Source organism: Nycticebus coucang, chromosome 11 (assembly GCF_027406575.1).
Source record: "Nycticebus coucang isolate mNycCou1 chromosome 11, mNycCou1.pri, whole genome shotgun sequence".
NCBI lineage: Eukaryota > Metazoa > Chordata > Mammalia > Primates > Lorisidae > Nycticebus > Nycticebus coucang.
In genome coordinates this window covers 8,067,958-8,093,002 of record NC_069790.1, presented here as the reverse complement: position 1 = coordinate 8,093,002, position 25,045 = coordinate 8,067,958, and the positions used below count along the sequence as shown (strand labels likewise).

The 25,045-nt window shown below is 42.1% G+C and overlaps 1 protein-coding gene across 1 annotated transcript in view; it reads right to left on the bottom strand.

Moving 5' to 3' along the window:
• The window catches only part of PKD1L1 (polycystin 1 like 1, transient receptor potential channel interacting), a 113,720-nt gene that overhangs the window by 4,920 nt on the left and 83,755 nt on the right, over window positions 1–25,045 (bottom strand). Inside the window, exons 36-38 of the mRNA XM_053609345.1 lie at window positions 23,784–24,011; window positions 15,657–15,818; window positions 14,666–14,836 (exon numbers count right to left, since the gene is read on the bottom strand). Of these exons, the coding sequence (XP_053465320.1) occupies window positions 14,666–14,836; window positions 15,657–15,818; window positions 23,784–24,011 (561 nt within the window). The remainder of the gene's footprint in view (window positions 1–14,665; window positions 14,837–15,656; window positions 15,819–23,783; window positions 24,012–25,045) is intronic.

The window sequence follows — 25,045 nt, the reverse complement described above, 5'->3', positions numbered from 1 at the left end:
GAGTAAACTTGGCTTTATCATAGAAGAAACGTGTGAATCTGTTCTCACTTTCCCTCTTCTTGTTCCTTCTTAAAACTCATTGCCAAGCCTTGCAACTTTATGCTGAGTAATAAACTATTCAATAGATATCTACTGGTACAGTATCAATGTGGGAACTGCTTTATTAGAATTTATCCAAGATAGACGGCCACTCTCAAACCTCTAGGGAAGAGGATTCAGTCTTTTACTCCAGGTGCCGTGCTCATGACATGGATAGGGTATGTCCTAGATTCGTCTGTGATTTTAGCCCATGATAAACTCACTTTCAGCAGTAAGTGAGTCATTTATCGCTGCCTCCTATGATGTTGGAAGGCAGTGGGAGTACACGCTGATAATCAGCTGGTATTTTAGGGGAGGTACAAGTGTAGTTCTACCTAAACATCTTATTTAAAATATCCTCCAAAAAATTCATCTTTGGTTATTACTTCCTCTTTTCCAGAGTCAAAGAACTCAGACAATCCATTCATTTTATAATTTTATGTTAATCAGCGTGTACTAACATACCAAGATCATTCCTATAAAGGCATCCATAAATGAAGATCTACACAGAGTTTTAAAAAATGCAAAATTTTGGGGTACTTTGTTGTACTTTTGTCAGACTAGTGGAATTAAATTTCTTGGAAAATCTGAAATTAATGAAAAACCGTAGCATTTGTCTTCAAATATTTACATGTGCTTAAATGTGTTATGGGTTGAATTGTTCCTCCCTCCAAAAAATAGATATTGAAGGGCTAATCCTTAGTACCAGTGAATGCGGCCTTATTTTAGAGATGACTGATTTAAGATAAGGTCATTAGTGCGGGTCCTGGTCCAATATGACTGGGTCTTTATAAGATCAGAAGCTCGGAGAACAGCTCCTTCTCTTGCACCTTCAGAGCGAATGTGCCTTGCAACCTCTTGACCTTGGACTTCTGACTTCCAGACCGTGGAAGAATAAATTTGCATTTGTGGTGTTTTGTTAGAATAGCCCTGGCAAGCCAAGACAGTATTTTGTCTATTATTTTGGGAAATAATTGTAGTTTGTATGACTCCAGACTGAAATAGAAACTTGTTCAGGAAGAAGCCAGCTGATAGCGCATTTTAGTCCTTGAGAATTCAGTCCCACTGTCTTGACCCCACTGGGAGACAATCGGCTGGAGTAAATGAACTACGTGTTCACAGTAACACAGAAGCCCTGGTTTATATTGTTGCTGCCTCAAGTGCCGTTCCAGCTCACATCTAAATAAAAAGGGATTAACAATGATATTTCAGCTTTACTGGAACTCTGTCTGCCAGGAAAGAGTGAATCATCAGCCACAGAAACATTCCTTCTTGCGAAGTCATCACAGGCAGTCTTAGCCTAATCCAGGGAAGCAGAGAAAATTCATTTTAGAAGGCTGTCTGCTCCAGCTCTGCTGTCTGGGGTTTAAGTTCTTTTCACTTCTAGCGTATCAAGTATTTGTAAATGAGATCGAAATAGTTCTTTTAAATTTTGTTAGCTTTTCTTGTGATGCCCATCAAGAGAAAAATTCCAAGATATACTTAGAAACACAAAAAAGCTTAAAAAGAAAACCCGTGAAAACAAATGTATCTTACAACTGTGACCCTATCATTTCTTCATTTCCTTTCTTGAGTAATACAATAGCTTCTTCTTAAAAGTTTTTCATTTGGACATAATTTTGAACTTACCAAAAATTCACAAGAGCAACTCAGACTCACTCAGACACCCTTTCACCACCTATCAACATTTTGCGCTATTGGCAATATTATTTGCCTTCCTTCTATTCGTAGGCATTGCCCAATGCTTCTTTTTGTTCAATAATCAATTTACTAGATATTTACCAAGTACTGGACTCTGTGGGAACCGTGGTGGCAGAGAGAATGTAGTAAGACAACTCAGCTAGCAAGGGCAGAGCCCAGAGGTGGATCACGTTTGAAGGATCACGTTCAGTCAAATCAAGAACATACCGGTCCTGTACATACTGATTCAACCATGGAAATAACGGGCTGCGTTCTTCCTGAACAACCCTCATTTTAATTTAATATTCACATCATAAATGGCCCTTCTGAGCTTCACATGAAGAAACACATCATAACACAGATTTACACAGGCACAAAAAGTGCCTGGATGTTTGTCCATAATTTTGAGATTCGGATTTTTCAAGTTCCAGGAATATGATGTCATCTTGGTGAACACAGTTCACTTTTAAGTCAATGTTGTTCATTGTTGAATCCCAAGACCCTAGAACTGTGCCTGGCACAGAAACACTTGATGGACGAATGAACCTTAAAACGTGGTTTTAATGATCTGTATGGCACCTGTGGAGAGCACTGGGGCTGCACAGACTAACTCATCTGCCTCTCTGGGTGACCCCAGAGAGCCGGACACAGAGGCATGAAGCAGTTAAGGTGCTTGTCATGGCCGCCCAGAAATTAAACCTCAATCACACTCCAAAGTTGCCCAGTCCTCTGACTCTTGTCCACATGTACCAGTAGGGTGGGTATTTTCTACATGTTCAGGCTAAACTAGTATTTTCTTTAAAAAACAAACCCTTCCTAGCCTGTTTTGTCCTCCAGGATTCAAGCTCAGTGTGTTCAGATTATCTTGCACCATCAGTTTTAAGTTAACAGGATCCGACTACAATTACACAAACTCCTAGGTAAGAGGAAGAAGCTCAGGAAATGTCTTTGGCAGGCAGGCTTCTGTGACCAGGGCTGTCCGACTGCATGAGGGTAAAGCTAAGTATTCCAAATCTTCTATTCCACAAATTGGCACAGTTAAGAGAAGAAGCTGAGCGAAAATGCACCTGGACTGGGTCCTGTTCCTGAGTAGCACTGACGCGCAGACGCCACAGGCTAACCTTGCCAAAACCCAGCCACGGACTTGGCACACCAGCCTTCTCCACACACCCACTTGGATTGTGTTTGGGAGCCCAAATGTGGGAGCAAACACAGGTTTTCCACCATTAGACAGAACTACACTTCCCTCCTGGCCGGTGGGTGCTAAGGAATTACACTTTAAAGAAAGGCAGGGGAGAGGGAGCCAAAAATTGCTTGGGCAGATTCTGTACCTTGAAGTCCGGTCTTCCCTTCTGGGTGTTTCTGCCTTACTCAATTGTAATCACAAAAGCAAATCAAGGGGAAGACACCTGGGGTGAAAAGCCCTCCTGGAACCTCTCAATCTTGCTCCCAGACCAGCCAAGCCCAGCTCCTGCCAGCAGAGAACCAACTGTGGGGCCTGGGAAGGAAGTACTCCCAGGGGCAGCAGCCCCTGCTGGGCTCTTCCTGGGCCCAAGTCTGCAGGGCTGAGAGGCAGAGGATGGAGGACAGTTAGAGCACACGGGGAATGGGATGGGGAGAAGCTGCCAGGGAGGAGGAGCTGGGGCTGGCAGTGCACAGCATTTTGTTGCCATGAGTCATTTAAAAAATACAAAGAGCAGTATGATTTGTAGGTGGTTATTGATAGCTCCAGGCATCCAATCCTTTTAGCTTATAAAGATACAAATCTTAATTATTAATGGTTAAGATGAAAAAACAACTGCCCTGAAGTTAGGAAATTCAAACGGATAATTTCCTCAGATCCCAGCACACAAAAGAGGGTCTGTTCTGGGAAGTCCAGCTTGCTTGGCCTGTTCCAATGCCAATTACATTCCGCGTTCTTCCCCACAGAGGCAGCTAAACTCCTGTTGCTGAAACTTGAGTTTTGCAGGCAGAGACCTCCCTGGGGGAGGGGGGACAGAAGCTCACCCCTGGCAGCACTGGCTTTCTGTGGAACTTACTTTCAAGAAATGCCTCATAAAGTGATACTCCAGAAAGACTTGTATTTTCCAGTGGAATGAAACTAAAATTGGTGACACAGGAGAACAGTAGGTTGTAAGGACAAAGACCCAAGAACTCTAAGCCTTCACAATCCTTAGAGTTATGTTAGTTTCTAAGCCTTAGGAAATGAGTAGAGGTTATCAGACATTGTGAGCATATAAGGACTCACAATAGTGTGTATTGTGTATATCAAAGACTACTCAACCATGTTACAAGTGTCAAGTTCCTGTAGCTATATGAGTTATAAAATACATAGGAAGAATAAATATGCTTACAGGAAGGAGATGAGGCACACCCCTTAAAAAGGCTCTTATGAGACTTTTGAAATGACAGTCTTTCAAAAGATTTTTTTCAGCAGTTAAAAGTCTGTAACCACTAGGCTTAGGACTGGCTTGTAGCTTGAGATACATTTAAAAATGATTTATGAAGTGAGTGTATGATGCCCCATAATCATATCATTGTATACACTTATGATTTAATAAAAAAATTAAAAAAAAAAAAAAAAAAAAAAAAAAAAAAAAATGATACTAAATTCATTGTTATTAAGAACATAGTTCAAAACTTAGGAATGGATGTTGATTTTAGCACATGCAACCATGGAGAAAATCAAATGATAGATTCTGGGTTTTCTTGGTGAAAGTTACTCATATATTTTTAATATTAAAATATTTCTATTTCTGATTTCATACTCATATGATCATGGGATATTATTCTTTTAATCTGCTACTAAATCTTACATGCTAATGTTTTATTTAGATTTCTTGGTATCAAAATCAACAAGACTGGCATGTAGTTGTTTTTTTTTTTTTTAAATACATTTGAAATATTTTGTCCAGTTTTTATGCCAATAAATTCCTAGTTTCCAAAAAACATATTGGGAAGCCCTTCTTTTATCTGTGCTGTGGAAAACTTTAAAGAACATTCTGGATTTATGTGTTTCTTAATCTTTTGGTGTATTTTACCTGTGAAACCATCTGGTCCTGGTGCTTTTTGAGGGATAGATCTTCAAATACTATGTCAAATTTCTACTCCACTCAAGTCAGTCTGGCACATAATAAGCCTTGAAAACTGTTTTCTCTTTCCAAAATTTTTAATAATCCATTTAATTTCCATAGTTATTTTCCTTTTCTCATTTTTATTTGATGTATTTATTATAGTCACTTTTCCCATCATACTTAGCTACAGATTAGTGAATGATTTATCAGTTCAAGTGTTGATTTCATTACATCAGGCTTTCACACTTACATCTTACTTCCTTCTGCTCTGAACTGTGTGTCTGTGTGTGAGTTTGTGGGTGGGTGTGAATTTTTCTACCTGAGTTGAACACACACGTTGACTTTTATTTGCTGTTACTGCATGTACTATACATGGTACCATACCATCGATTGTCCTCTAAGTGCTAACCACAGTGTATATCGTCTTTTGTTTTAATGCTGTCATCCAAAAATAACAATATATAGCATTCAGCTTATGGCATAAATTAATATAATTACCATGTTACTAAAATTTTCCTTTTGTTTCTAAATCTTTTTCTTTTTGAGACAGAGTTTCACTTTGTCACCCTTGGTAGAGTGCTGTGGCATCACAGCTCACAGCAACCTCCAACTCTTGGGCACAAGCAGTTCTCTTGCCTCAGCCTCCCAAGTAGCTGGGACCACAGCCACCTGCCACAACACCTGGCTATTTTCTTTTTTGCTGATGTTGTCATTGTTGTTGTCATTTTTGTTTATCAGGCCCACACTGGGTTTGAACCCTCCAGCCCTGGTATATGTGGCTGGCGCCCTAACCACTGAGCACAGGCACTGAGCTGAGTTTCCAAAATTTTTTATTAGATTTTTTCATTATTTTCATGTTACAAGTGGAGTAAATGCTAGCCTATCATTCTTTTCTCTCTATAAATTCTCTCTTCTAATTTTTTTTTTACAAAATTGGTCATTATATTTCCTTTTCTATAAAAGTTATGCTTTTCCTATCATTTGCCCAACTTTCTATGGATATACATCTTTAAAAAGTTTTATATAATTAAAATAATAATAAATAAGTTTTAAATAATTAAAAACACTTGAAAATGAGTTTATTTTGGTGTGGGGTAAGGAAGTGTCTGGATGCCAGCAAAATTATCTTTATTTTTTCAGTCCAGTGATTTTATTAGGTGTGTTATAGTTATATTAAATTTGAATCCATTTGTTCTGGACATGGATTCAGGAGAATCCTTTCTAAGTATAGAGGTCTATATCCTTTTTTCAGGAACATTTTCTTAAATCAAATTTTTACACTTTTTTTTTCATTCACATTTTCTGGGCTCTTTTTGGGGATTCGGGAGACACATTTTATACATACCTTTTTCTTTTTTTTTTTTGAGACAGAGAATCAAGCTGTAACCCTGGGTAGAGTGCCGTGGTGTTACAGCTCACAGCAGCCTCCAACTCCTGGGCTTAAGCGATTCTCTTGCCTCAGCCTCCCAAGTAGCTGGGACTACAGGTGCCCGCCACAATGCACAGCTATTTTTCTCTTTTGGTTGTAGTTGTCATTATTGTGTGGCAGGCCCAGGCTGGATTCGAACCTGCCAGCTCTGGTGTATGTGGCTGGCGCCTTAGCTGCTTGAGCTGCAAGTGCGGAGCCACATACCTTTTTCTTATCTCATGCATTTTCTTCCTTGTCTCATTTCCATGTGTATTGTTTTTTCTTTTTTTTTTTTTTTTTTTTTTATTTTTATTTTTTTTATTGTTGGGGATTCATTGAGGGTACAATAAGCCAGGTTACACTAATTGCAATTGTTAGGTAAAGTCCCTCTTGCAATCATGTCTTGCCCCCATAAAGTGTGAAACACACCAAGGCCCCACCCACCTCCCTCCTTCCCTCTTTCTGTTTCCCCCCCCATAACCATAATTGTCATTAATTGTCCTCATATCAAAATTGAGTACATAGGATTCATGCTTCTCCATTCTTGTGATGCTTTACTAAGAATAATATCTTCCATGTCCATCCAGGTTAATACGAAGGATGTAAAGTCTCCATTTTTTTTAATGGCTGAATAGTATTCCATGGTATACATATACCACAGCTTGTTAATCCATTCCTGGGTTGGTGGGCATTTAGGCTGTTTCCACATTTTGGCGATTGTAAATTGAGCTGCAATAAACAGTCTAGTACAAGTGTCCTTATGATAAAAGGATTTCTTTCCTTCTGGGTAGATGCCCAGTAATGGGATTGCAGGATCAAATGGGAGGTCTAGCTTGAGTGCTTTGAGGATTCTCCATACTTCCTTCCAGAAAGGTTGTACTAGTTTGCAGTCCCACCAGCAGTGTAAAAGTGTTCCCTTCTCTCCACATCCACGCCAGCATCTGCAGTTTTGAGATTTTGTGATGTGGGCCATTCTCACTGGGGTTAGATGATATCTCAGGGTTGTTTTGATTTGCATTTCTCTAATATATAGAGATGATGAACATTTTTTCATGTGTTTGTTAGCCATTCGTCTGTCGTCTTTAGAGAAAGTTCTATTCATGTCTCTTGCCCATTGATATAAGGGATTGTTGGCTTTTTTCATGTGGATTAATTTGAGTTCTCTATAGATCCTAGTTATCAAGCTTTTGTCTGATTGAAAATATGCAAATATCCTTTCCCATTGTGTAGGTTGTCTCTTTGCTTTGGTTATTGTCTCCTTAGCTGTACAGAAGCTTTTCAGTTTAATGAAGTCCCATTTGTTTATTTTTGTTGTTGTTGCAATTGCCATGGCAGTCTTCTTCATGAAGTCTTTCCCCAGGCCAATATCTTCCAGTGTTTTTCCTATGCTTTCTTGGAGGGTTTTTATTGTTTCATGCCTTAAGTTTAAGTCCTTTATCCATCTTGAATCAATTTTTGTGAGTGGGGAAAGGTGTGGGTCCAGTTTCAGTCTTTTACATGTAGACATCCAGTTCTCCCAACACCATTTATTGAATAGGGAGTCTTTCCCCCAGGGTATGTTCTTGTTTGGTTTATCAAAGATTAGGTGGTTGTAAGATGTTAGTTTCATTTCTTGGTTTTCCATTCGATTCCAAGTGTCTATGTCTCTGTTTTTGTGCCAGTACCATGCTGTCTTGAGCACTATGGCTTTGTAGTACAGACTAAAATCTGGTATGCTGATGCCCCCAGCTTTATTTTTATTACAGAGAACTGCCTTAGCTATACGGGGTTTTTTCCAGTTCCATACAAAACGCAGAATCATTTTTTCCAAATCTTGAAAGTATGATGTTGGTATTTTGATAGGAATGGCATTGAATAGGTAGATTGCTTTGGGAAGTATGGACATTTTAACAATGTTGATTCTTCCCATCCATGAGCATGGTATGTTCTTCCATTTGTTAATATCCTCTGCTATTTCCTTTCTGAGGATTTCATAGTTTTCTTTATACAGGTCCTTCACCTCCTTCGTTAGGTATATTCCTAGGTATTTGATTTTCTTTGAGACTATGGTGAAGGGAGTTGTGTCCTTAATTAGCTTCTCATCTTGACTGTTATTGGTGTACACAAAGGCTACTGACTTGTGGACATTGATTTTATATCCTGAAACATTACTGTATTTTTTGATGACTTCTAGGAGTCTTGTGGTTGAGTCTTTGGGGTTCTCTAAGTATAAGATCATGTCGTCAGCAAAGAGGGAGAGTTTGACCTCCTCTGCTCCCATTTGGATTCCCTTTATTTCCTTGTCTTGCCTAATTGTATTGGCTAGAACTTCCAGCACTATGTTGAATAGTAAAGGTGACAGAGGACAACCTTGTCTGGTTCCAGTTCTAAGAGGAAAAGCTTTCAGTTTTACTCCATTCAGTAAAATATTGGCTGTGGGTTTGTCATAGATAGCTTCAATCAGTTTTAGAAATGTGCCACCTATGCCTATACTCTTCAGAGTTCTAATTAGAAAAGGATGCTGGATTTTATCAAACGCTTTTTCTGCATCTATTGAGAGGATCATGTGATCTTTATTTTTGCCTCTGTTAATATGGTGGATAACGTTTATAGACTTGCGTATGTTAAACCAGCCTTGCATCCCTGGGATGAAGCCTACTTGATCATGATGAATGACTTTTTTGATGATAAGCTGTAATCTATTGGCTAGGATTTTGTTGAGAATTTTTGCGTCTATGTTCATGAGTGAGATTGGTCTGAAATTCTCCTTTTTGTTTGGGTCTTTTCCTGGTTTTGGTATCAGGGTGATGTTTGCTTCATAGAATGTGTTGGGGAAGATTCCTTCTTCCTCAATTTTTTGGAATAATTTCTGCAGTACAGGAATAAGCTCTTCCTTGAAGGTTTGATAGAATTCTGGAGTGAAGCCATCTGGACCAGGGCATTTTTTGGTTGGAAGCTTTTTTATTGTTTCTTTGATCTCAGTGCTTGAAATTGGTCTGTTCAGGAGCTCTATTTCTTCCTGGCTGAGTCTAGGGAGAGGGTGTGATTCCAAATATTGATCCATTTCTTTCACATTGTCAAATTTCTGGGCATAGAGTTTCTGGTAGTATTCAGAGATGATCTCTTGTATCTCTGTGGGATCAGTTGTTATTTCCCCTTTATCATTTCTGATTGAGGTTACTAGAGATTTTGCTTTTCTATTCCTTGTTAGTCTGGCCAATGGTTTATCTATTTTATTTATTTTTTCAAAAAACCAACTCCTTGTTTCATTAATTTTCTGAATGATTCTTTTGTTTTCAATTTCATTGATCTCTGATTTGATTTTGGATATTTCTTTTCTTCTACTGAGTTTAGGCTTAGATTGTTCTTCTTTTTCCAATTCCATAAGATCTCTTGTGAGATTGTTGATGTGCTCTCTTTCAGTTTTTCGAATGTAGGCATCTAAAGCGATGAATTTTCCTCTCAAAACTGCTTTTGCAGTATCCCACAGGTTTTGGTAGCTTGTGTCTTCATTGTTGTTATGCTCAAGGAAGTTAATGATTTCCTGTTTTATTTCTTCCTGCACCCATCTGTTATTCAACAGAAGATTGTTTAATTTCCATGCCTTTGGGTGGGGTCGAGCATTTTTGTTAGAGTTGAGTTCCACCTTTAGTGCCTTATGGTCTGAGAAGATACAAGGTAAAATTTCAATTCTTTTGATTCTGTTGATATTTGTTTTGTGTCCCAGGATATGATCAATTTTGGAGAATGTTCCATGGGGTGATGAGAAGAATGTATATTCTTTATCTTTGGGGTGGAGTGTTCTATATGCTTCTATCAAGCACAGTTGTTCTAGAGTCTCATTTAAGTCTTTTATATCCTTGTTTAATTTCTGTTTAGAGGATCTGTCCAGCTCTGTAAGAGGAGTGTTAAAGTCCCCTGTTATGATGGTATTATCAGATATCATATTGCTCAGACTGAGTAAGGTCTGCTTCAAGAATCTGGGAGCATTTAAATTGGGTGCATAAATATTTAGAATTGAAATGTCTTCTTGTTGTATTTTTCCCTTGACCAATATAAAGTGACCATCTTTGTCTTTTTTGACTTTAGTTGCTTTAAATCCACATGTGTCTGAAAATAAGATTGCAACTCCTCTTTTCTTCTGAATTCCATTTGCCTGAAAAATTGTCTTCCAACCCTTGACTCGGAGCTTTAATTTGTCTTTTGAAGCCAGGTGTGTTTCTTGCAGACAGCAAATGGATGGCTTGTGTTTTTTAATCCAGTCAACCAATCTATGTCTCTTCAGTGGGGAATTCAAGCCATTAACATTTATTGAGATAATTGACAAGTGTGGTAGTATTCTATTCATCTTATTTTGTGAGAGTCCATTGCTTAGTTTTATCTTTTGCATCAGTGTGGAGGTTAGGTTCTGTCCTTTAATTTCTGAGTTCTTACTTTGCTGCTGATCCATTGTGGTGGTCAGTGTGCAGAACAGGTTGAAGTATTTCCTGTAGAGCTGGTCTTGTTGTGGCGAATTTCCTCAATGTTTGTATATCCGTAAATGATTTGATTTCTCCGTCAATTTTGAAGCTTAGCTTAGCAGGGTACAGAATTCTGGGCTGAAAATTGTTCTGTTTAAGTAGATTAAAGGTAGATGACCATTGTCTTCTTGCTTGGAAAGTTTCATTAGAGAAGTCTGCGGTCACTCTGATGGATTTGCCCCTGTAGGTCAACTGGCGCTTACTCCTGGCAGCTTGCAGAATCTTTTCTTTGGTCTTGACTTTGGACAGGTTCATCACAATGTGTCTTGGAGAAGCTCGGTTAGAGTTGAGGCGACCTGGGGTCCGATATCCCTCTGAAAGCAGTGTGTCAGAATCTTTGGTGATATTTGGGAAATTTTCTTTTATAATATTCTCTAGTATGGCTTCCATTCCTCTGGGGCATTCTTCTTCCCCTTCTGGAATTCCTATAACTCGTATGTTGGAACGCTTCATAAAGTCCCATAATTCTGACAGTGAACGTTCTGCTTTCTCTCTCTTCTTTTCTGCCTCTTTTACTATCTGAGTTATCTCAAAAACTTTGTCTTCTACCTCTGAAATTCTTTCTTCTGCATGGTCTAACCTGTTGCTGATACTTTCCATTGCATCTTTAAGTTCCCTGATTGACTGTTTCATTTCCTTCAGCTCTGCTATATCCTTTTTATATTCTTCATATCGTTCATCTCTTATTTGATTCTGTTTTTGAATTTCCTTTTGGTTATTTTCCACTTTATTAACAGTTTCCTTCATTGTTTCCATCATTTCCTTCATTGTTTTCAACATGTGTATTCTAAATTCCCTTTCTGTCATTCCTAACATTTCTGTATAGGTGGAATCCTCTGCAGTAGCTACCTCATGGTCCCTTGGCGGGGTAGTTCTGGACTGGTTCTTCATGTTGCCTGGAGTTTTCTGCTGATTCTTCCTCATGGGTGATTTCTTTTATCTGTTTACTTGCCCTAATTTTCCTTTCAATTCCTCTTGCTCTTTAAGTTCTTGTGCCTGTGGACTAAGGGTTACAGGACCAGAAGGGTGAGAAGGTTTAAGAGCAAAAAAGCGATGAAAGAAATGAGGACCGAGTGATAAGAAAAGAAAAAAAAAAAAATGAAAAAAAAGAAAAATAGAGAAAGGAGAGTGGTTGGGTGAAAGGAATATTGACAAAAAGAAGAGAGGCACAGAAAGAGGAAGACAGAGCAATATAGGTGTACAGTAGGGTACTTTGATACAACCTTAAAAAAAAAAAAAACACCTTCTGTGGGTGCCAAGTGGGGTGGTTCCCTTGAGGTCAGCAGCTCTTTGCTAACCTGATCAGACACAGTACCCCACCTCCACCAAGTAGAGAGGAAAGACAAAAATGCTATAAATCAAACCAAAACAAGGAAACAGAAAACTTTACGGGATAAAATTGGCTGGAAAAACCAAATAATAGTGGTAGAAACACTAACAAAAATGAAGTTCTGATTATTGAAATAGGCAGCAATGGGAAATTATAATTAAACTAGAAAAATTGAGAAAGAAAAAGGATCTGTATGGAAAAGGTTGAACTTAAAAAACAAAACAACAATCTAGAATGTCAAAATAAACAAAAAAAACAACCAAACCAAAAAAAAAACCAAACAAACAAACAAAAAAAAAAAAACACACACGCAACCAAAAACAAAGCAGTATGTATATGGAATTGAATATTGTCTGGGCAACACGTGGTCTTCTGGGGTATGAGATGTTAATCACAGTTCTGATACGACTGGAGGCTGCTAGTTTCTCGAACCCCAGCAGGTAGACACCCTAAATCTCTCTTCAGCCCACTTAAAAGGCACTTTGAACTTGTTCACTTACTGAGCAGAAGCTTTCTCAGGGAAGTGCTTGTTGCTGGAATCACTGCTGAAGTGGCTATCCACTTACCCTGTGTGTCAAATCTGGTCTCCCTCTGCCCCCGAGGGTTAGGGCTGCAAGGCGGCTCAGACCCCGCCCTTAGGCTACTTGGTCGCTGGGTTACCAGCTCCCACCCAATTCCAGCTCTGCGACCCTGAGGGCGGAGCTTGCCAGGGCAGATCACTCACAATGTCTGCCTGTGACCCAGAGCCAAACTCTATTAGCTCCGTCTGGCTCAGCGGCTCAGACTGGGGCCCCAGACAAAGGCCAAAGTTCTCCGCACTCCCGCCCAGGCTCTCCCCAAGGCAGTTCAGCTGAGTGCCAAGTCCAAAGACACCAAAACAGTTCACAGGTAAGGCCTTTCTGGTTTGCAGTCTCGCTGCTACTGAACTTACAGTTGCGGGCGGGTTTAGACGGATTGAACACACGCGACCACTTGCCGGTTTTCCACTGTTTTAGTCCTCCTCTTGGGGTCCAGAAGTCTCTCGCTGACTCCCTGTATCCTCTCAGGGGTGATGATAGGCAGATCCCACCAGCCAGAGATGCCTGGAGTCCTATATCCCCAGACTCACGGTGCCCAGATGCAAGGAAGCTGTTACTCGGCTGCCATCTTGCTCCACCCTCCGTATTGTTTTTTCTAAAACCAATTTTAACTATTTTTTTCTGAGTTTTCTCAACTCTGCCATCCATATATTTTATTCTCTTTTCTGTGAATCCATTATTCCTCTTTTTCTTTCTATTTTCTGCATCTTTCTTTCTTTCTCTTTCTTCCATTCTGTCAATTCATGTTTTGCCTTTTTATTTCATGTTGGCTTTTAAATCCCCAAGAGGCATTCTCTTTTTTTTGCAGTTCTGGCCAGGGCCGGGCTTGAACCCACCACCCCCAGAATATGGGGCTGGCACCCTACTCCTTGAGCCACAGGCGCCACCCCAAAGAGGCATTCTGTTCACTAATTTTATTTCTGTGTGGAGAATACCTTGGTTGTAATTTTTACCTGTGTATGGCAATTGTTTTCAAAGGTATGGTCTTCAGCTCCTTCTCTTTGGGTCAGTTTTACTCATAACTTTTTTCCTGCAGCAGGTTTGAATAGATCCAATAATGATTTCCTTGTATTGTTACCACTCCTCTCTACATGTGCAGGTTCATCCCAGGGGGTTGTTAACTGGGGCCAGAGAAAGGCTGGGGCAGACAGCTTGTAGCAGGTGCCTCAAGTCCTTTCTCTTCGGAGAGCATTCTCAGAGCCACTCAGACATGTGGACATGACCACTCTGGGTAAATAGAGTATCTCTCTGGATCTCAGGGGAGTTACCACTGCATTGTACCCATTTTTCTTTTTTACTGTGTACCTAGCATATAGTACGTGTATTTGTGTTGATTTTTCTTTAGTTGGGAAGTGGTTTCCTAGGTCTGTGAGCCACCAATGATTCCTTCTCTAGGCGGCCATATTGGCAAACAGCTTCCTACACAGATGGCTTCCTGTATGTTTTATCCTTCAGTCCATGTTCCCGGAACTTTGTGGCATTAGGGTGCAGGGAGATTCCTTCAAGTACTTTTTGCTCTGTAATCTTTTCTTCCAAACCAGGGGTCTTTTGTTGGCCCCTCCAGCTAGGCTGTCTAATTTGGACAAATCTGTGTGCTCTTAGAAGTGGTAGCATCTTTTCTCACTTTGGTCTAATTCTCACTGAACTTAGCATCTATTATTGGGATTATTTGTCATGTTCTGACCATTGGCCATAGATATTTCTTGGTTTCTAGGAAGATGGAGTTTCCATTTATGTTCCTCAATCTTACATTGATTCCAGTTATAATCAGAAATTAGGGGCATATAGGTACATATGTCACCATTTTAAATTGGAAATCACATCACAGATTTTAAAATATGAAGAGGTTCTTCATTTCTGGCCAGAGCATATCTGGCCACCAGCATTGCTCTTACAGAATACTTATGCAAATGGGGCTCATGATTTGCAGCAGCAACTATGCCAAACCTCCTTTAAAACTTAAAACATCTGCTATAAAAGGAATTGATATACATGTTGATGATTTTGCATGTTCTTACCTTGGTGGCTTGGTAACTAGAAATGCCCACCAAGCGACTGTCTTCGGCTCTTCCTTCCCTTATACTACTGGATTGTCTTTCCAGAAGAGGGAGTTGTAGGCTGTCGGACAAACAATTAATCTTCATCAGAAGTTCATCCAACAGATTTGCAAATTCTTCCAGGTAGTAATGCTGAAAGGAAGAAAATTAGATTTCAAAAACCCAATTTTCCTTCTTTCTTCATTATCAGTGGCACTCAGGGTACCTACTCTAGGTGGCCTTGTGTTATGTCAGAAAACGTACTGGACCCTTGAAGTCAGAAGACCTGGGTGCTGGGCCTGTCTCTTTACCCGTATATCTCAGTTGCTTCACATATAATGCACATGTAAAGGTGTGCACATAAGTCCTGTGGTGAATGGTGCCTTTATAAAGAGCAAAGGAATAGATTTAAAGGCACAAATGGCTGGTGAGGCACAGGACAGAGGGTAAAGCCCTATTGAAATGTACAGAATCATGGTTACACACAGCAGGCTTCAGCACTATGCTGGGTGATGCCTAACTCTCACCCATGGGAGACAGTTGGGTATTCAATATGCAAATACCTGGTTTGATTAGTTTGCCTTCACATCTGGATGGCTGAACTCAAACAAGGCCCCCTGTCTTAGGGAAAAGGTTGGGTTTGGTAGTAGGTACCAAAAGTAAATGACTAACTCTAAAGTGGACAGAGTGAAGGGTTCATTTCTGGAGAACACCGTGAACGCGACCTTTCAGTCATACAGGGTCATGGTAAGAATACAGTGAGGAGAGAGAATGTGCTTCGTAAACTACACTGTGTTCCAGAATTTCAAGGGAAAATTATGTGAGTTCCACTGTGGTTGGAAACTGATTTTTACGGCTTTGCAAGGCACATTTGGCACAGAAACACAAACTTTCTTAATGTGCTTTCATAATGAAGAGCACAATCATCACCAGTGTGCTTTTGTGCTCACTAATTGCACACCCCTCAGCTTACGTGATTCTCAGGCGTCTCTGCCTCTTCCAACTTTGGTATTTCCAGACCCAAGAAGGTGACAGCCTTCTCCCAGGTGTAAGCAGCAACATCTTTAAGTCTCATGAGATATTTACTTTGAATAGATTTTCTTTTTCTGGTTAAAGACATGAGGGAACCTCTTAGCTGAGGAAGAGAAAAAAATAAAGAAAATTTCATGTTAGCTTTGTTTATTTAATAAACTATAAAATGAAGGTTATATCCGATAATGCTATTTTAACCTTTTGGTAAGATGGCAGTTTCTTGGTTAAAAAAGAAAATCAAGAGGGTGGCGCCTGTGCCTCAGTGAGTAGGGCACCAGCCCCATATACCGAGGGTGGTGAGTTCAAACTCGGCCCCGGCCAAACTGCAACAAAAACATAGCTGGGCGTTGTGGTGGGCACCTGTAGTCCCAGCTGCTCGGGAGGCTGAGGCAAGAGAATCACCTAAGCCCAAGAGCTGGAGGTTGCTGTGAGGTGTGACACCATGGCACTCTACCGAGGGTGAAAAAGTAAGACTCTGTCTCTAAAAAACAAAAAAAGAAAGAAAGAAAGAAAGAAAATCAAGAAAATACCTCTCCCAAATTGAACAGTCAGGTGAACTCAGCCATGGAAATTCATCATATTATAAAGGAAACATCTAATATCTAACAGTTGAGGGCAAGGTTTTCATCATGATGTAAAATCTGCATCTCAGGTCCCCTGGGGAGCCACACAGAGGGATGGGTGAGCCTCACCTTGGCCAGGGAGATGAGAAAGGGCAGCAAGCTGCGCAGACCGTTCTGTCTCTGTGCAGCCCCTACAGAGGGGCCAGTAATGGCCTCTGCATATTGGCCCTCAGCTAGGTTATTTCTTCACTGGAAGCTGAGAGCTATTAATGCAAAAGCCTGCTGGCACCAAACTCAAATTTTTAGACATCTAATTGTTTTTTAAAAAAATAGCTCAAACAAGCAAATTTTAGCCAGTGAGAGCCTGTCTGCTTTACACACCCTGCAAACTCTCATGGGACAGCTGTTACCCATTGTAAGATTCCAAAACCCCAGCAGTTGCCTTGGGAACTCTCTGACCTGGAATCTCTCCTGCCTGCTGCTGAGCAACACCCCCTGTGCTGGTGAGCTGCCCCTCCCACCAAGATTTTCCTCACCCTCCTTCACTGTCCCCTATGCTGTATGCCTCTGGACAGTTTCACAGTGTGAGGGAGTTTCCTCATGTGGAAATCTGTCAAAATATCACCCAGATGAAACCTGTGTGTTATTGTCTCTCTTTGTACTTGATCAGCCCCCAAATCCCCTTAACTCCTGACAACTTGTCAGAACTCTGCAGCGATGCCCAGGAGTCAGAGAGCATAGGCCCCTGGCTATATGCAGAGCTGTATGTAGATCTGAGGCCTCCAGCAAAACAGCCACACTGGACAGCAAAGCCTGGTTCTTGTCCTCATAGACCCCAATGCAATATCACCTCCCTATTTCAGATGATGGAGTCTAAGAGCCTTAGCCTGACATTCCAGGCCCTCTATTCCTGGCCCCAACCACCCTTTCCAAATGATGTTTGCACAACCCTGAACTCTAGCATGGCCCTGTCTTTGTACTCACTGCTCAAAATGCCACACCCAGCCACAGCTATGAGCTGAAGTCCCCACTGAGACTCACATCAAACTCTTCTCATGCTGTGGGAAGATTTTCTGTCCCTTAGGAAGAACAAATAGGTCTCTCATGGAAGCCCCTTACTCTCTGAGGTCTAGTGAGGCTTTGAAACTGCATATCATTACGCAGGATCTGCACACAGAAAACTATAAAACAGTGATGCAAGAAATCAAATAACACTTAAATAAACAGAGAGATGTAAAGGATTCTAGGATCAGAAAGCTTGGTATTATCAAGACTGAATCTGCTTGAATTTGGTTTATACTTCCACAGCAATCACAATTGAAGTCCTGACGTGACTCTTCTTTTTTGGATATTGACAAGATGATTCCAAAATGTATATGGAAAAACAAAAGAGCTAGAATAATTAAATTGAAAAAGAACGAAGTTGAAAGGCTCATTTGTGCCATTTTAAGACTTGCCACAGAGTTACGTAGTCAGGACCTTCTGGTGAGGTGGTCAGTAGAGAGCCCAGAAGCAGATCCACACAGACACGGTCAGTTATACTTGACAGAGATGTGAACCCAATTCAGTGGAGTAAGGATGTTCTGTTAAAAATGGTGCTAGAACAAATGGATATTCATTTATAAAAACATGAAATTTGATTCCTACCTCATATTTATACCAAAACTAACACAAAACAGACCATCAACGTAAATTTAAAACATAAAACTATATAAATTGCAGGAAAAACATGGGAGAAAAACTATGTGATCCTGGGTGTGGCAATTAGTTTTTAGCTATGATACTAAAAGCAGAATCCATAAAGAGAAAAATCGAGGACTGAAGCCAATTTTCCACAGAGGCTCCATCCAGAAGGAGAGTTAAAGGACAGAAATTTAGCAAGTAACCTGGTGGATTAGAGCTGCACCAAGAGAGAAGGTTGAAGAACGCACATCAACCCCACTGAGGTGAGCCGCGACCCCAAGGATATAAACAAAAGGTACAAAATCCATCACCAAGCAGACGGGAGTCCCCTCCCCCATGAGAACATCTTGGAGTGCCCCACAAACAAACGAGCAGAGTTCTAATGTCTTCCCACTACACTCCATGGGAGAGACCCTCTAAAAACTGGACCTACCTCCCCTACTAGGGTGCCATGGCATTCTCCTGCCAGGCATAAAATTGTATATATTCTCTACCTGCATTTCTGAGCTCCCAGCACCCCGCTCCACTCTCACACTGAGGTCTGGAGGCCTATCCCCCAGGAGTCCAGATTCTTGGGTGATTTCTCGAGGGGTGTGGACAGGGCATAGACTGCAGTGGGTCAGTGCTGATTTTGGGGCACAGGAGTGAGGAGAGGACGGTCGGCTGAGAGGGAACCACGCCAGAACGGCAGTGCCCCGAGGTGCAGAGCAGCAGCCGTTTTTGGCAACAATAGGGCTCACTCCCGGATATTCCGAAGCCACACCCTCTGTCTCCCTGGACAACCAGAGGAGGCCAGGCATCTTCTCAGGTGGCAACTACTGTGGAACAGATCTGGGATGGAAACGCAGGCGCCATGAGTAAAGGGTTTGCCTGAGGTAGTACCGGCCTGGGTAGAGCGCGGGGACTAGAAAACACACGCACAGAGCCAGGAAATTCCCAGGGCGGGGCTGACCCAGAGGACTGCTTTACTGAGCCTAAGATGCACCCAGCCCTCAGGGGATCGTCAGCCTATAGACAAAGGAAGGTAGGAGGCTAGAACTGTCAGCTAATCGTGCTGCAAATACAAACCTGCAGGAGCAAAGACAGGGCCTGAGGCACAGGCTCTGGGAACTCAAAACAGCTTCTCTTCTCCAAGGGAATTTAGCAGGGACAGAAACAAATTCCTGCAAAGTTGTTCTGTTCTGCTCTGTCAGTAACATCAATTGGGGTGGGGCTGAACCTGAGTGAACACCCCCCAGCCTCCATCAAGTGCCCAAGGTTGTCAGGCCTCAGCCTCCCCTGCTGGATAGAGGCAGAGTGCAGTGGCCAGGCTGAGCAGATATAGATTTCCTTGTGATTCGGGCAGGTGCAAACACCTAGAGTATCTTTTCACTAGAGGCAACTGGGTCACAACCCTGCAGGGCTATCAATGATTGGGTGTGACAGAGGTGCAAGGTGGGGAAGGAGGCATCAACCTTCCCAGACTAATCTATTTGCTGGGTGGGTCCTCCTGACTTCATGGAGCACCGGAGCAAGTCATATCTGAGTTATCACCAGACCCCTGTGATCCAGTTGCCAGAGACCTTTTAAACTCTCCCACCTGAGTCAGGCGCAGACTGAGGAATTGATTTGGACCTTTTGAATTGAGCCAATAGCCCAAGGACTATTTAAGTGGTGCTCTGGGTGTGTGGTTGTAGGAAGGTTTGATTTTCCTTTTCCAATTGTTGCCTGTGGGGGGCGGGGTGACTTAATTGCTGGTATTTCTCCACAGTTGAGACTTCAACCCAGAGTAACTGTTTCACTAGGGTCAGACAGAGACCAGCTGAAAACAAGATAGAACCACTTAGCCCCACCGCACCAAAAAGGTCTCCAGTATCTCAGGCCACAGCACTGTACCGGTCCTCAACAAAGCTCCAGGGGAAAAATAAAATGGTGTAAAATAATCATGGAGCAGAATCAACGGAAAAAACTCTTAGTAACATGAATAACCAGAATAGATCAACCGCTCCCCCCAAGGAAAGATATGGCAGATATAACTGAAGATCCCATTCATAAACAGCTGGCCGAGATGTCAGAAATCGAATTCAGAATTTGGATTGCAAACAAGGTTAATAGAATGGAGGAAAATTTGGAATTAGAAATTCGAGGAACAATTCAAAAGTCAGAATTAAAAATTCAAGGAGAAATTCAAAAGTTGTCTCAAGAATTTAATGAATTTAAAGACAAAACCACCAAAGATTTTGACGCACTGAAGCAAGAATTTGCAGCCCTCAAAGATCTGAAAAATACAGTAGAATCCCTCAGTAACAGAGTTGAACAAGCAGAGAAAGGATTTCTGACATTGAAGACAAAGCGTTTGAATGCTGCCAAACTCTCAAAAAGGAAGAGAAATGGAGAGCAAAAATGGATTATTCTCTCAGAGAACTCTGGGATAATTTGAAGAAGGCTAATATCCACCTCAGTGGAATCCCTGAAAGTGATGAAGTGGCCTCGCAAGGCACAGAGGCCCTTCTCCATGAAATTATGAAAGAGATTTTTCCAGACATGGCAAGAGATTCTGAAATTCAGATAGCAGACAGTTTCAGAACCCCGGCATGACTCAATCCGAATAAGACATCCCCCAGGCATATCATAATTAACTTCACTAAAGTTAATATGAAGGAGAACATTGTGAAAGCAGCCAGACGTAAGAAATCCATTACCTACAAAGGGAAGAATATTAGAATGACTGCAGATCTCTCTGCTGAAACTTTTCAAGCCAGGAAAGGGTGGTCATCAACTTTTAATCTCCTAAAGCAAAATAACTTTCAACCCCGGATCCTGTATCCGGCTAAGCTGAGTTTCATTTATGATGGAGAAATTAAATACTTCAATGACATTCATATGTTGAAGAAATTTGCCATAACCAAACCAGCTCTTCAGGATATTTTCAGACCTATCCTCCATAATGACCAGCCCAATCCTCTACCACAAAAGTAAGCTCACTCAGAAACTTTTGATCAAACTCCAACTTCCACAATGGCGAAAGGATTAAAAATGTCCACTGGACTTTCAAAAAACTCGATACCCAAAATTTTACCAGACTTATCAATATTCTCCATTAATGTGAATGGCTTAAATTGTCCTCTAAAGAGGCATAGGTTAACTGACTGGATACAAAAACTCAGGCCAGATATATGCTGCATACAAGAGTCACCTCTTACCTTAAAAGATAAATATAGACTCAGGGTGAAAGGATGGTCAGGCAAATGGTAATCAGAAAAAAGCAGGTGTTGTAATTCTATTTGCAGACACAATAGGTTTTAAACCAACAAAAGTAAGGAAGGATAAGAATGGTCACTTCATATTTGTTAAGGGTAATACTCAATATGATGAGATTTCAATTATTAATATCTATGCACCCAACCAGAATGCACCTCAATTCATAAGAGAAACTCTAACAGACATGAGCAACTTGATCTCCTCCAGCTCCAGAATAGTCGGAGATTTCAACACTCCCTTGGCAGTGCTGGATAGACCCTCCAATAAGAAGCTGAGAAAAGAAATTTTAGATTTAAACCAACCATCCAACAGATTGTCTGTTCTGCAGACATCTACAGAACATTTCATTCCAACAAAACTGAATATACATACTTCTATCAGCCCACGAAATGTACTCCAAAATCAATCACATCTTAGGTCACAAGTCTAACCTCAGTAAATTTAAAGGAATAGAAATTATTCCTTGCACTTCTCAGACCACCATAGAATAAAAGGTGAACTTAGTAACAACAGGAATCTACATACAGATACAAAAACATGGAAGTTAAATAACCTTATGCTGAATGACAGCTGGATCAGAAATGAGATTAAGAAGGAAATTGCCAAATTTTTGGAACAAAACGACAATGAAGACACGAATTATCAGAACCTCTGTGATACTGCAAAGGCAGTCCTAAGAGGGAAATTTATAGCACTGCAAGCCTTCCTCAAGAGAACGGAAAGAGAGGAAGTTAACAACTTAATGGGACATCTCAAGCAAATGGAAAAGGAAGAACATTCCAACCCCAAACCCAGTAGAAGAAAAGAAATAACCAAAATTAGAGCAGAATTAAATGAAATTGGAAAAAAAAAAAGAATTATACAACAGATCAATAAATCAAAAAGTTGGTTTTTTGAAAAGGTCAATAAAATAGATAAAACTTTGGCCAACCTAACCAGGAAAAAAAGAGTAAAATCTCTAATCTCATCAATCAGAAATGACAAAGAAGAAATAACAACAGACTCCTCAGAAATTCAAAAAATCCTTAATGAATATTATAAGAAACATTATTCTCAGAAATATGAAAATCTGAAGGAAATGGACAAATACTTGGAAGCACGTTGTTTAATGTTGTGAATGAACAGGTGAGCGGATGGCTGGCTGGATGGGTGAAGGAATAGATGGGTACATAGATGGAGAGGTAACTAGAGGGTTTAGTCAGTAGGTGGATTAGTGAGTGAAGGAATGGGTGGCTGGTGGAAGCATGAGCAGAGACGAGAATTAGAAGAAGGAAAGGATTCCGTTCTGAGTGTTGTCAAGGTGTGAGCACAAGCAGTCACTTCTGATTCCATGTGTTGAACTACTCAACAAGAATACGGATAGACTTTTAAAGACTGCAGAAAACTTTAACCTGCTTACGAATCATGAATATTCAACTCATGGAATGTTCTGTCAACGTGAGACACTCTGCAAAGTGTGAGGAATTATCCTGGCAGGCAGGTACACCAAGATCTGCTATGAAGGTGGCCAGAGTTCAAAGGGAGACAGAAGATGACAGCACAGGCCATGGGTGTGGCAAGGAAGCATGCCCAGAGCCTCGGGGGCTCCACGGGCGGCCCAGCTGGGGGGGATTTGGGGGTGGTGTGGGGAAAGCGTCTAGAAGGGGCACCACACTGATGCTTTCCTGTGGGAGTGAGAGGACATAGCACCCTGGAGCACAGGAGAAGGGTAGAGCAGGCAAGGTGCAGTGTGTGCACTACGTGTATACAGCAAGCATATACCACGTGTCTAAGTGGCATGCCATCAGGCCTAGTCAAGCACAGGGCAGGGGTTCCCAACCCCGAGCCTTCAACAGAACACCTGCAGGGCTTTCTGAAAATAGAGGTGCTGGGCCCACCCCCCAAGACAGGGACACTGCAGCCCTGGGCAGGAGTGAGGGGACCAGGCAGAGCAGGTGGGGCCGAGGTAGGGAGGGAGAAATACAGCACCCCCAGTTACATTTCATTTCATGTCATAACATATAATTTTTAACATAAACATATCTGAACTATTCATGTTAAGGGAGCTTGCTGAAACTAAAAACTTGTTCTTTACTGAAATATGTCACTGGGTGTCCATTTTATTTGAAAATCTGTTAGCTCCAAGTGGGGGTGGCAGGGAGAGGTTACCCGGGTGAGATGACTTAGGTTTGCCAGTGGCAGATCAGTAGGAAGGTGTGAAATAGGGAGGCCCATGCCTCGCTCAGGCCCAGGCCGCAGAGCTGGCTGATGCGAGTGCAACTCTGATAACATGGAAAGAGTGAGTTGTGTGAGATGAAGTTAAGGGTGAGAAGAGATGTGATCCAGCACAGGTGGGGCCAGGCAGGCTTCCTGGAGGAGGCAGCATCCTGGGGTGACTGCTGTGTTGCTGGATGGTTCTAGGCTAGGGGAGAGTCAGACTGTTCAGCCTCTGCCCAGGGCAGGGAAGAAGAGCTCAGGGATTCATTACCATGAGGTCTGGCCTGTGCAGCCTGGCAGGTGCACAGGGCCCAACAAGTTTCACCCCAGCAGCAGATGAAACTTGTACAAACCCTGACTTCCAAGACTGGATTGCGTTTACATACCATTCCCAAACACAGTATGGTCGTTACTGCAGAAAGGGCCACACAGTAGCAGGCGGCCCCCGAGTCAGACTCAGAAAGGCCGAGGAATAGGTGTCTTCGATTTCTTCCTGGAAAACGAAGCAGCAGCCCTGGGAAGAAGTCTGCGAAGGTGCTGGCTGGTGGAGCCGCGGTGGAGGGCAGAGCCCAGCGCAGGTGGGAGCTGGCAGCCAGCAGCAGGGCCCCGGCCACCTGCAGGGAGAAAGGCCCCAGGTGACTGAATTGGTAGCTGCTTCTCAGGAGTGGAAGACTCGTCTGGGGACTTCTACTGGCTTTATTTATTTATTTTATTAAGTCTTTTGTACATAGATCATTGGCTTTAAAATAGCAAAAAGCTTAGAGGAGCAGTTCCTGGAGTGTGGACCATGTCAGGAAGCCTGAGAGGCACATCTCTGTCTCCTGCCTCATTCCAAGCCCCTCTTTTCCTGGCCAGCCCTCACCCCCAGCCCCACCAGGCCAGCTCTCCAAGCCATGGTCCCTCTTCCCTCCTATCTCAGGGGCCCTTCCTGCTGGTGCCACCACTTTCTCCTTAGCGGTCTCCACTGAAGATTCCTCTGCCCTTGACAGTCAGCAGCCTTTCCTCCAGCCCTCAGCCCTGGTCGGCTTACCCACACGTGGGGGCTACCCCTTCTTGTATGTGGGGCTGGGGTGGGGTGGGGTCCCTCACCATTGTTATGTCCCCAATACCCAGGAAGGGCTCAGTAAACCACTTAAGAAGCATTAGGAAGGCTGGTTTTGAGTTAGCTTGGGGTCAATTTAGTGGTTCTAGTTACTGTAACAGGTGGAGAACTGGGCCTGGGATCTCAGAGGTCGTATCGCTGGCCCAGTCCATGTGTCTCATTCATGCACTCACACTAGCTTTGGTGCCAACACGCATTTTCTCAGCTGGATGAAGGACCATCCGTGGGTTGTCACCAGTCCACAGAGGTCTGTGTGTGTGGACAGGCGACTGGCCATCAGAGGGCCCTCCCCAACTAGAGCCACAGACACCTGCTGGTTTCCATCTGTGACCCTGGCCCTGACCCAAAGACTTCCCGACTCCCCCAAAACTGGAACCCACTTTAGTACCATTTCCACGACAGCCGTGGAACTCAGAAGAAAATAAGCACAGTCCACGAGCCCATATCTGGACAAATCAGTCTGTGAGGTCTCTCCAGGCTCCTTTGTTCCTGTGTGTCTTCTCTTTCAGGAAAGTTAGAATTCTGCTACTCCATTTAGACACAGTT